This window comes from Symphalangus syndactylus, chromosome 1 (genome assembly GCF_028878055.3).
Source record: "Symphalangus syndactylus isolate Jambi chromosome 1, NHGRI_mSymSyn1-v2.1_pri, whole genome shotgun sequence".
NCBI lineage: Eukaryota > Metazoa > Chordata > Mammalia > Primates > Hylobatidae > Symphalangus > Symphalangus syndactylus.
Genome location: NC_072423.2, coordinates 53,571,178 through 53,584,537, shown reverse-complemented (window position 1 = coordinate 53,584,537; position 13,360 = coordinate 53,571,178). Strand labels below are relative to the sequence as shown.

The 13,360-nt window shown below is 34.6% G+C and overlaps 1 protein-coding gene across 5 annotated transcripts in view; it reads right to left on the bottom strand.

Annotated features, from left to right (window-relative positions):
- CCDC178 (coiled-coil domain containing 178) overlaps positions 1-13,360 on the bottom strand; it is a 515,586-nt gene that overhangs the window by 158,191 nt on the left and 344,035 nt on the right. For 3 of the 5 annotated variants that reach the window (XR_010113908.1, XM_063610669.1, XM_063610703.1), the window contains exon 21: positions 1,659-1,808. Coding sequence is in view for 3 of the 5 variants with exons in the window: in XM_063610669.1 (XP_063466739.1) it covers positions 1,659-1,808 (150 nt within the window). In the remaining 2 variants the exon portion in view is untranslated. Of the gene's footprint in view, positions 1-1,658; positions 1,809-7,287; positions 7,389-13,360 lie in introns of those variants that run through there. The other 2 variants (XR_010113927.1, XM_063610737.1) reach the window with 2 other exon arrangements.

Below are 13,360 nucleotides of genomic sequence, written 5' to 3'. Positions count from 1 at the left end.
AGGAAATACAGTATAGCCAATGATTATTTTCTCCTTCTCAATTATGAACAACAAATAGAACATATTTAACCTCAAATAACAATGTCAAATGCGTGAAGTGATTGGACAAATTCTTCATAGATACATACATGCCCTTTCTTTGAGTCCTGCAAAATGGTTTGAGGACACTAAGATTTTGGCAGATAGTTGTATTATCAATTCTTTCCCAAACACACTTATTTCATTCTTTTCTTTCTTTCTTTTTTTTGTTTTGAGACAGAGTCTCACTCTGTTGCCCGTGCTGGAGTGCAGGGGTGCATTCTTGGCTCACTGTCACATCCGCATCCTGGGCTCAAGTCGTTCTCTTGCCTCAGCCTCCTGAGTAGCTGGGACTTCAGGGGCGTGCCACCATATTCGGCTAATTTTCGTATTTTTAGTGGAGGCAGGGTTTCACCATGTTGGCCAGGCTGGTCTCAAACTCCTGACTTCAGGTGATCTTCCCACCTTAGCCTCCCAAACACTTGTACCTTGATGTATCTTCATCTTGCTATCATTTCAAGATTTTAAGAGAAAAATGCATTCTTCTCTTTCCCAAAGTATTCAGAAGCTTTAACTCTCATGAGAGTAGATGGATGGGAAATAGGGAAGTACATAGGGAGGATGCCAGATTAATGTAATAATTACTTACAGTTGTATAGCATCCCTTAAATTTTAAAGTAACTTATTATGAATGGCTCTTTTTTATTACTTACCAAGTACCCTGTGAGGTAAATCTTATTTTACAGATGAGAAAACTGAGGTTGGAAAAGGCAACTTGCCAAGCTCATGGAGCTAGTAGAACTTGCATTCAAATCCCACCTTTTGCCTTCCCAACATTCCATAATAGCCATAAGCATAGCACTGCTATTCTAAACTACTGATTTGTAATGCAACAATATGGGTGATACCAGTAGGAGAAAGGATCAATTTGGTTTTCATGGTTAGGTTAATTGTTAAAAAATAATGACTGTATTTTCTGAAATTTGAATCCTGGAGGAAAACAAATACTTAAGGAAAATATTTTTTCTTGTTACTAAGTATCTGGAGAATATAGAGGAAGTGGCTGTATTATAACACTCTTGGTAATGGAACTTTTTCTTCCTTTTTGATTCGTAGCATATTGTGTGCTTTACCTTTCCACTTACCGTTACAGAAGATTTTATAAACTATATTTAGAATTCTCAATGATTTTCAATAATTAGAGAAAGTCAGCTGTTTTTCCAAGTTTCCAATTAATCTCCATATCTAATAAGAAAATAGTTACCAGAATTTGGAGCCTGTATACTAAAAGGACAATTTAGAGGCCTACCATGGGAAATCACCCACTCTTAGAATTGAAATATAAAGACTATGATAATATATTTAAATCTACAGATAAAAAATTGGCATTTCTCATCATTAATCAAAATCAAATTAGTATAGAATAGTGGATTGGAACCGAAGTTTTTCATTTCTCCAATATTCTTTCAAAATTCAATTTTAAAAGGTTGATATAAATATACAACAAAACTACACAGAGAAAATAGGCCATATTGTGGATATCATCGTCAGATCAGAGGTACCCAAACTGACTACTTTTTACTTTTATAGTGCACATATGACATAAATCATTATCTTAAAACAATTAGAAAAACCAATACCTGTTTCTTATCTCCAATTGAAGTATCAAGTGATAGCTGTTTATCATATATATTGAAATAGTTGTCCTTTTCTTTTAAGAATGTAGTCTGTAGCTGTTGATACTCTTGAGCTAAACGCAGATTTTCTTCAAGTGAATCAGCTACTATTTTCTAGAAGGTAAAAAATATAATTTAATTGTGTGTATATATATATATACACGCAATTAAAATCATTTGGATTTGTTTGAATTTTTACATCTTTTAAATTATCTAAACATGCTCTATTATGTATAGTAGAAAAATAACAAAATAACCAAAAAAAAGTTTCTCCTGATACCAATATCCTTTGTTGATTTAATAATATTCTTTTTTGATGCAGGTTTTTTTTTTTAACATTAATGTGTGATTCATCAGAGTTAGTCTGACTTTTACTTCACCTCTTTTCACTGCCTTTTTCCTGAATTTCCCTCTATCATGCCTTGAAAGGTGCCCAGTCCTGGGACCCTTTAATCGGCATCCCAGGAGCACTTTCACAGTTTCCTGTCGTCTTATACTTTTCTCTAGCTCCTGTGCTTAAATGAGTAGATAGTACCTTGCAGCTTAGAATTTCATCTCCATGAAGTTCAGAATGTTGGTACCCACAGAAAACATTAAAAACATAGATAAGGAAAGAGTAAAAGACAAAGAATAGGGAATGCAAAATTTAGAACCACCCAGCATCAGTTTATAATTAATATATTTTAGTTATGTTTAAATAAAAGTTAAATCTGCTACTATGAGCAGTTGAGAACTTTATAATGTCCTCCTCCATTACTAAATAAATATATGTCGAATCTAATATAAACTCTTTAGAAAATAACTTTGCATCACTATTCATTGGCAAATTGGGGGCTATCTATAATTTTAAATTAAATGTCTGAACTGATTTTAGTTTCTGAATTTTTTACATTTCTTGCACAGAAAACTTACTCTGACTGCTTAAAAAATATGGTATTTATCAATAGCTTTAAATATTTTCAAACCTGTTAATCTAGTAATTTCTCTTTTGGGAATCTATCCTAAGCAAAATGCTTTATTCATTACAATGTTATTTATAATAGCAAAATAAGTTGTCAAAACATATAAATGCAGATTAATCATGATGATGATAATGATGATTAAATAACTAGATACAGAAATAACCATTGTGAAGCAATTAAAATTGTTTCTTTGTGAAAATTGCCATCACAACAAACCCTTAGTATAAGTTGTTAAAAAATATGTTGCCATGCAAGAATGTGTATAGAGGAAATGTAATTCAGCAGAAAATTGCCTGTACAAATATTTCTGTATTTACACACTTGAAGATTTATTAAGGTCAACAAACATATTTCTCATGAAAGCCTGGTATCCATATTGATCCCTAATGATAAATATTATGTCATAGCTATTCTTCAAAAAGCCAAAATGACCAACTGAGAATCATTTTAAATCCCCTTGTCTTAATTCCGTCATAATAATTTAAAACTTCAGAAATTTCTATCTATAAACTTGCCTAAAATCACATTGAATTATTTTTTGTTACGAGGACAAAGTTCTATTAATATTTTCCTTTGGTGGAGATTCTTTTCAAAAGATAGCTATACTAATTTAAGATTTCGGCATTAATATTAAAATCCAATCCTGAAGCGATTAACTTGTAACATTGATAAATGTTCTACGTTAGAAAGGAATAGGCATCATTTTGAATTTTTTGTTCGTTTGTTTGATTAAATCTAAGCACAACTCTGATATCTGAGACATCCTACTTCTCAGATGCTTTTCTTTCCATTTCTAGATGGCTACTACAAACATTTAATTTGAGAGGAGTGATACAAAGTTCTGGGATTTGCATTTTACCTATTTAATGGAACTTAATTGGGGAAATATTTTATAATATATACTTTGCTCACTGTTTAATATGCAGTTTTATTTCTAAATGCATACATGTTCAATTTCTGAATACCAGTTCTTCCACTTTATATATCGCAATTAGAATATATGCCAAAAAAGCAAATTGTGTAGTTATGCCAGTAAATCTTCAAAACGTTACATCAGTCACAATATTTTACATTATCATTTTCCAGTAATCAATATATGAAGGATGTATCAATTCACTACTTATTCCTGAAAGTCAGTGACCTTTGGGTGTATAATAAAGTTTAAGTTTTATTAATTTTAAATAATAGTATTCATTCGACACTGAAAATGTTTTTTAAGTTTAACCGAGAGTCCACCTTACAACTTTGACTTGTTTAATTTTAACCAGTAATATTGTTAAATGTAAATGACACAAATGGGGAATGATAATTATTGGTGGAAATATGTGCAAGGGAAATAGCTTATAAAAGGATAACTGGAATGTAGAATTCTTATTTTTTTCACTTCTTTTATTTTCCATACTATTACATTCACTCAAAAGGCCTAAATACATATAACACTTTCTCAAAGATAGATTTATTGTTATTTATTCAATTCCCATTATTTATACTTATTAAGATGGTAAAACATTAGGAAGATAGCTTGTTGAAGAGAAGAGATGTAATGAATGTTTGTTAATAGTTTCCATATTGTCTAGAATTTATTAAGGAAAATATTTTACTTGGTGATGGTTTGTTTTTTATTATTGTAAATTTTTCTTTAAACCTTGATACTTTGGGGATATTACAGCTTATTTTCACAATATTTTATTATAAAATAAAGACTATGCGTATAAGGACTGAACAAAATCTAGATTTTGTTGTTCCATGAGGGATGAGACCATCATTTTGTTCGCCCTAAGAGATGTTGCACTGTGAAGATCTAACATAAATAGGTGCACAGGTTTTCAGTAAATGAATAAATGCATGTATACACATAATATTAGTTAGCAAATATATATATTGTGCCCTTTGGAACTACACATTTTATTTTTCAACTTCTATGAAGTAACTGATTTGCAATATAACCACCATTATAATATGGCACATTCATTATACTATTTGATACTGTACTACTTGAGAGGTGAAGATCTTAAGTATATAAGGAGAAATCATACAATATGTTTTTGTATTAAAAACTATTCTAAAGATAACCATATTGTCCAGGTTTAACAATAATTCTTTATTTTGGGTGAATCATTGACTTTCAGAAGGTATGTGAACCTCATTAAACTGTACACAGCATTTTTCTTGGGTTATTTAGTTAGCCCATGATCCCCAAAGTGTGGAAGAACCATTGCTAAGGAAAGGCTTGGCTTCCTTCTCTGTCAGCAAAAATGCTGAAAAATGGAGACAGGTTGAGTATTCAAAATACACAAATAGTAGTTCTACTCCCCCCCGTCCCCACTTGACTTTTCTTGTTCTTTAAGCCATAGATTCTGCTTGGACTTTTCCTCAATTTTCTCCACTTTCAGTTTATTTTTCCTTCTTTCCACCTCTCATTGGGTAAGTGGGGACTAGGGACTTCCAATCAGAGAACTGGTTCTTTCTGGGAAAAATATCAAGCCTATATCATATTTCTGTTTCACTTTGTGATATATAGCAAAGAAATTAGAAATAAGGCTGAACTTGCCTGTTAAGTTATAAATTCCACATATAATAAATAACAACTGAGACTTACACAGTCACCTTCAGAAGAAAGAAAATTACCCAGGATAGCAAATCTGTATTGTAACTGAATGTAAGATATTAGCAACCATCCTCTCCCTAAAAAGAATACGCCACTTTAAAAGAAGTTGATAAGCAATGTAAGCAAAAATGAAATAAAGTCCAGGACACTAACATAGCCGGTGCCTATCAACAGGAAACATTCCTCCAGACCCAAAGCCTCAACCGCCTCAGCTCTGGAAACCATTCCACTCCCACTCTAGTATTAGTTACACTGTGTTACATTAGCTTGATGACAAAAATGAGAATTAGAAAAAGAGTAAAAGCTAATATTAGGGAGTGCTTACTATAACCAGGAACTGTGCTAGGAATGCAGTATTTACTGAATTTATCCTTGTAGCGATGGTCTGAGACTTTATATTATTATCCTCATGTTACAGATAAGAAAGACAAGGCAGAGAGATATCAATTGAGGCAAACTATTTTCCAAAAATGGCCACGGCAATATCTTCAGTCTCACATGTTTTTTCCAGAACGTTGTCACTCCCTATCCAAAGGTACAGTCTATTTCTCCTTCCTTTGAACCTGGGTAGACTTGTGGATTTTCCAGCTAATCGAGGATGGTAGAAATGATGCTAAGTGACTTCCCAGGCTGGCGTATATAATAGAAAGCATACAGCTTCTGCCTGGCCCTCTCTTTGAGGGCATTCGCCCTTGGAACCTGCCACCACATTGTAAGGAATCTAGGCCAGAGGCCATGTGTAGGTATTCCAGCAAACAGTCCTAGCTGAAGTCTCAGCCAACAGCATCAATTATGAGTGAGTGAGTCAGCTGAAGATAAATCTAACCCCAGCCTCCAAGTCATCCAAATGATGTCCAGAAAGGGTGAAACAGAGACATGTCATCCCCGCTCAGCCTTGTCCAAATGTCTGGCACATAGAACCATGAGCATAGTCATTTTACACCATGATGTTTTGGGGTATTTGTTATACAACCAAAGCAACTGAAATGCCAGATATCTTGTGCAAGTTTGCACAGCTGTTAGGCAGTGGAGCTAGGCTCTGCATCATCAAGTCAGACTGGCTCCAGATCCTGTACCCTTAACCGTCCAATATAGTCCCTTCATAAACACAAGCCAGCACTTTTAAACACTATATGCAATGCAGTCTTCATAAAATGTAATGACATTAAATAATTAAATGAAATAACTGAATTCTGCAGTTCTAAGTCCATTTCTGCCAAGCAACTGTCTTATTATAATCTGGCTAACACAGCATTTTGACATAGATAAAACAAGCCACTTATGGAAATTAGAATTTAGTCCCAGGCTACTGTTAATTATACATCAATATGGGCATATTGGTTATATATTGTCAGTTTCTTGTGCTTTTTGATCTATATGATTCCATATCTCATTATTTGATTAGGTCTGATGCATTCCCTGGCAAGACCAAATGCATGGACCTTCAAAGCTGGGACCTGTAGAACTGTGGACTATGGTTGAATGCACTAGAATAATGCTACCCATGGAGATCTGTGGAGCTTCCTCCAGAGACACTTATCCTGGACAAAGTTTTGATCTATTTGAACTGTTATTTTTAAAATCAAAGGTGGACTAATGCCAAAGGAGATTACAAGAAAAAAACTTGATTCAAACATTCTAGAAAGGTGGTTATGATTAAAATATTTGCACTATACATATTAGTACAAAAAGTGAAATAGCTGTTTACAAATACCTTACTGTTAGTACAATCATCATGGTGTCTATGACTAAGTGCATAGCAATGTGTCATATATACCCTTAATTACTCTTAATGTAGGCATTTGGATCCAGTTTACCAGGCAGAGGGGCTAGGTTTTTCTTTCAATTATGTATTGTAAGAGAGCTGTCATCTTCTGACCCAGTTCTAACTCTAACTCTCCTGTCCTGATGTAATTATCTGTTGCTGTCTCAGCTAATCTTTTCTGATGATCTGTCTGTCATCCCCCAATTCTTGGTTATTAAGAATTTACTGCAGACAGCTCCTTGCTTTCTTTCATCTCACCAGAGCTCTGCCGGCTGTTGCTACCACATCCATATTCTCGCATAGACTGCACCACATTCACTTCAGTCTCATGGATGGAAAGAATGGACTTCCCACTAGAACTATCAGAAAACAAAAAATGTATTGTTAGTATTTATTGGTTGATTTTACTCCAGAGCATCCTCACATCTAGCTTTTTCTTCATTTTTTTGTTTATTTAATCATTTGTTTAGCAAACCCTTGGTAAGTTTACTTTATGGATTCAGCTCTATGATTAGGCCAGGAATTAAAAGAAGGATAAGATATAATTCCTGTTCCCCAAGGATTACAAGCTGTAGTTGGAGGAGGCTGAAGTGTGAACAATTCTATTTGAGTTACATTGGAATTGATTCTATCAAGTGGGGGAACAACATAAACAAAAAGCTTCACAGAAGAAAAAAGATCATTGATTTGAATCAGGAGATCAAAGCTGCCCCACCACAAAGGTTAGTATATATCTGAGCAAATTTGGAGGAGTCAGAGTCGAGAGAAATATTTTCTTGGCCCCTTAGGAATATTAGATTATTGTTGCCTATGGCTTGTGAATTAAACTCTCATAGATAAGGTTAAATGTTCTGCTGTCTTTTGACTTTAGCATATTACTAATAGTGTAAACAATAAAATGTATCCACATATTTAGTATGCTATCAACGCATAGCATTACAAGTAATGTCAGTTCCAAGCACCACTGTTTCAATAGTATATGATCCTATGCACATGCCCATGCATTACACCATTGATCCCATCCCAGTGAATCCCCACAGTCCTCTTATATGCCCTTGGCACGTTTCTGCCCTTCTCGAGCACTAGAATGATAGTTTTGCATACCATGAGGCTTTGATGTCCTTAAAGCAGGCATTGGTGCTGAGACTGACTCATAGAATGTACAGGGGATATGTTTTAGAATAAACAAGATAAGCGGGCTCCAAGTCTCTTTGTGAGTAACTTCAAAAGCATCCCCCACTTTGATTCATGGGCATTAGTGTAATTAACACAAACGTTTAAAATACAGGCTGATCCTCTAACAATGTAGAAGACAGGGAGAAAATATCTTCTTTATTAAGGGCGTCACCTACAGTGTGCATAGAAGCATTATTGCATTGCTTCTCCCTTAAAATCTATACACCAATTACTACAGAAAGCAAGAGTTCTCCCTAGTGTTTCCAAGAAGCAAGTCCGTAAGAATGATATGTGTCGATACCCTGAAGCCTCAGAGGAGCAAATAACTGTTTTAACTCTCCCAGGACCCACTTCCTTGTCTGTGCTGCCATGGAAACCATTCTCTTGTCCAAGGCGAGTTCTCTGATAATTAGTTTTAAAAGAACATTCTTGATTTGTAAATGAACAAATCAATCCTCCGCATCAAGGTTATTACATACCTTAAACTCTATGTATCATCATGTTTAACAAAATGCTCTCTATTCACTCATTTATTCAAAAGTACATATTGAGCAAGACAGAAAAGCAGTATGGGAGGTACTGGCAGAGGCACCTTTATGACACCATTTGATGAAAGCCTGTGACACGCAGCTGACCAATCAAACCTGTCCCTGCCAGAGTCCAGGGGAATACTTCCGTTAGCTGCCCTACCCCAGCTCGCAACTATATGAGGACACAAAGGACTCCTCATCTTACTTTCCTGACTGTGTTACAAATTTAGCTACTGCATTGATTTATGCATAAAGTTTACTAACGGACATTATTATGACATTGCCTCTCAGAACTCAGAAGAAATTCATTGAGAATTTTTGAACATCTTTTGTTAACCCTGCTTGTTCCCTATTATTATTTTTGTCTCTGTTCATTGTATATATTTGACCAAGAATTGATAATAACATGAAAAAACACACAATTTCATGGCAGAAGGAGCTTGCAATCAGATAAGGGAATAGAGGGATTCACAAAGCCAACTACATCAGGATGCATTATGCATGAAGAAGGATAAAAGGCATATCCACATAACGATAGTAGTTCCATGAGAGATCAGTTCCAGCCAAAGTGATGAGCAAAGTTTCAAGGAAGCATCAGTTTGTCAACTGATTTCTGGAGATACTTCATATAAGAGCTCTGTATGTGGTTTTAGCAGGGAAAACCTGACCCAGAAATACAGATGATTATTAATTATTAAAAAACACCTGATCGATGTGGGTGTGTGTTAAAGAAAGAAACATTTATCTCCATGCTGACTATAGTATTCCTCCTATAACTATTGAATAACTTAAAGAAAACCTTACACAAATGCCACTTATGTTAGCTATTAAATTTCCATTTGGTCAAATTTTCTTCAAAATCATTTATGTCCCTTCAAATAATTTGATATAATTGATTACAGAAATAAATTATGTAATAAGAAAAGGAGCAAAAATCGGTTTCACCTAATCTATATCCCCAATGACGTTTTCTAAGTTAAAGGACATGATTTAAATGGTTACAGTATTTAAAATATATGACATCTTAGAATAATCCGTGGCACGATTTTTGTCCTCAGTAAGTGACAGTCACAGTAATAATTTCTCTAAATTTATTGTGTATTAAATAAACTTAAAATTTTTAATCCTGAATATATTTTTGAGTTTAATAATTTTTTTCTGATATCAAGAGTGTTAGAAACATTTGATGTTATGCCCTTGTTAACTATTCCTAGCATTATAATCATTTAATTATATTTTAATTTGTTGATATTTTAAAATATATTTTAAGAATATATATTCTAAAATACATATTTTCAAAGTCTGCTCCTTTTTTCACGGCATCATGTGAAACGCTGAACAACCATTTCCTCTTCACGTGTACCTCCTGATTTGAACAGTTTAAGATTTAGAAAGGTTTCCTATTTACTCACATTTTAATGATATACATTTCTACTTCACTGGCGGAAAAGGCTGATCAGTCACAGAAAGGTCAGTTAACACTAAATAGACCCTTTCTTTATGTAATTACAAAGAATAATATCTTTGTCCTGATGGCACTGCACATCGAGTGGGTGATGCAGAGAATTAATGTGCTGCCTTCTTGGCCCATGGGATACAGATTCCAATACAATAACCACAACTTATTCTAATTATGCAACTTTAAAAGGTCATCAGCAAAAACAGTTAAGGAATTATGAACTAACTTTATCATAAAGTAATAATGTACTGTATAAATGCAGAAACTGTAAGAACAGTACCTAGAAACTTCATTACAAATGAGAGAAAAACTGATCTAAGGGGTTCCAGAACACATATTATGGCATAAATTAGGTAAAAGCTTTGAATGATTAAAATATGTATATTTTGCAAGTTGCCATTGATGTAGTCAGATAACCTGATGCCACTTTACATTTGTAGAAAATGGTTAATTTTGAAAGCACTTTCTATATTTAATGTCAGTTTTATTGTCATATCTATGTTACATCAGAAATTAAATATTTCTTTTAGAAATCTATTTGTTATGAAGTAATACATGCTGATTATATTATATACAAAATAACAGAGAGGTATATGGAGTAGAAAATTAAAACCTATCTTCACAGTGACTGTCATTTCTATACTCCAGAGACAGCATTAACAATTTGGTGCAAGTCCTTCAGAAATAAAAATTTAAAAAAATTTTTCTACATCGATAATGAAGAAATAGAGGCAAAGGAAGTCAATTTCCTGCCCAAGGTCACACATGGACAGAACATTAAGGCTAGGGTCCAGCCTAATTTCAGTCTGACACCCTTTCTGGGTTTACATCCCCTCCTAATCTTGGGTATGAATTGCAGAACCCTTAAGATTCTAGTATGTAAATGCTCTAATTTCTGAATACCCTATAGAATTACATCAGCCTTTCAAAATAAATTAGATACTCATGGAGGAGAGTGCTTTGAAGTAAAAAAAAAAAAAAAATAGGTCTCAGAGTCTTTTCCTTGGAGATTCAGGGTCAGAAAACATTAGGTCTATTGCCACAGATGTGCCAACTATGAGAAGTTCGGCAAATAATTTGCAGTCTAGTACAATATCCTTATGGGTTGAATTACTGGTAATGTCTCTGTTCTTTTGCTGCTCTATTGGGAAGGAAGAGATTATGAGCATCTCTACTCACCTGGTACTGTTGTTCACATTAGGGCACTGTCCAAACCTTGCAACGTATCCCAAGCAGAAATAAGATATAAAATATCTAAGGCAATTTTCTACAGATACCCATTTTGGGATGTGTCTACTTCCCAAAATAATTTAATATTGGTATAGGAGAAAATGATATTCTAGATCAGGGATCAGCCAACTATGGCTCTCCAGCCAAATCCAGCCCCTGCGGGCTTTCGTAGATAAATTTTATTGGAACACCTCATACTCATTGGTTTACACATTGTCTTCAGCCTCTTTGGCTTTACAGTGGCAGAGTTACGTAACTGCAATAGAGCCTGAGTGGACCATAAAGCCTGAAATATTTACTGCCTGTCCCTTTATAGACAAACATTTGCTGACCCCTACTACAGAGTCTTAATTAATATATTAGTATCGTGCTGTATTAGTCCATTTACACACTGCTGATGAAGACATACCTGAGACTGGGAAGAAAAAGAGGTTTAATTGGGCTTATAGTTCCACATTGCTGGGGAGGCCTGAGAATCATGGTGGGAGGCAAAAGGCAGTTTTTGCATAGTGACAGCAAGAGAAAATGAAGAAGATGCAAAAGGGGATACCCCTGATAATACCATCAGATTTAGTGAAACTTATTCACTACCATGAGAACAGTATGGGGGAAACTGCCCTCATGATTACATTGTCTCCCACCAGGTCCCTCCCACAACCCGTGGGAATTATGGGAGTACAATTCAGTATGAGATTGGGTGGGGACGCAGAGCCAAACCATATCACGTGCTTAACGAAGTTCCAATTTAAACCTCTCATTCAAGATCTATTTGGGCTCTACTTAGGCCTAAGCATAAAAAAACATGGCTAGAAAGCATTTTTATTTTTCCAGCAGAGGACCATAGTAAGGTGACAGAGCCAATCAACAGTCACTTCAAAATTGTCTCCAAGTCCTTAAAAAAAAAAAAGAAATATTTGTGAGCTTTGTAAGTACTCTCAAAATGGACTCAATAACTTTGTAAAGGGTAGTCAGAGCTGTTAAAATACAATAAATCATGCCCAAATGTGTCTACCCCATGCCTTCTTTAATTAAAAGTGGTTCATGGAGGTCTTGCATTATAAGAAGTTAGAGAGGTCTGCTCAGTTTTTGACTCCTGAAACTTATGTTGTGGGGGCTTAGAATTAATTTCATGTTGCTGAGATAAGCTAAAGTTTAATTTCATGGGCAGCATAGGTGTCCATTCATTTGTAGAATGGCTAAGTAAACTGTGAAAGACTCTACAGTGATGAGAAGAAATGGACTAGACAAATATAGCCACACAGAATGATCTTTAAAATATGGGGCTGAGCAGGGAAGACAGAAACAGAATAATGAATTTTGCATAAATCAGCTCATAAAGGAAAGTGCCAATGGGCAATTTGATAGAAACAATATTTACAAATCAAAGGGGGAGGAAATAAATGAAGAGTTAATATTTTGAGGACATGTGAGTCTATATGGTCAGCAATGACACTGCCACTGCTCTCTCTTAAAATGATTAAGTAAATGGATACCTAGATCTTCCAGGTTTTTCCAGGGGCTTAATAGAAAACCTCTAAATAAGGTAAACCAAACATCAAACATGTCTGGAAATCCAATTCTGTAACCATAGATCTCTCAGGATTCATAACCATGAGATTTCTTCTACCAACTAGCCTCAATCAGAAAAATAGAGGCATAAAATCTGTCATCATTAATAGTTACTGAATTCATGGTTGTTTCTCTCTATGCCTTCTTTTTGTCTCATCTTTGTTTTTCTTCAACTTCTATTTATTTTTCTGTCTTCTCTTTTCTTCCTTTTGTTTCCCCTCATTATCTTTGTCAAGTATAAAACATTCAAAACATTCAATTATTTAAGTTCCTCTTGTCACTCCTGAAGACACCATCTTTTCGTCCCATCATTTCCTCAGCTCTCTTTCTTCCCACATTAAGGTGTGGAAATAGAAATATGTCAAAA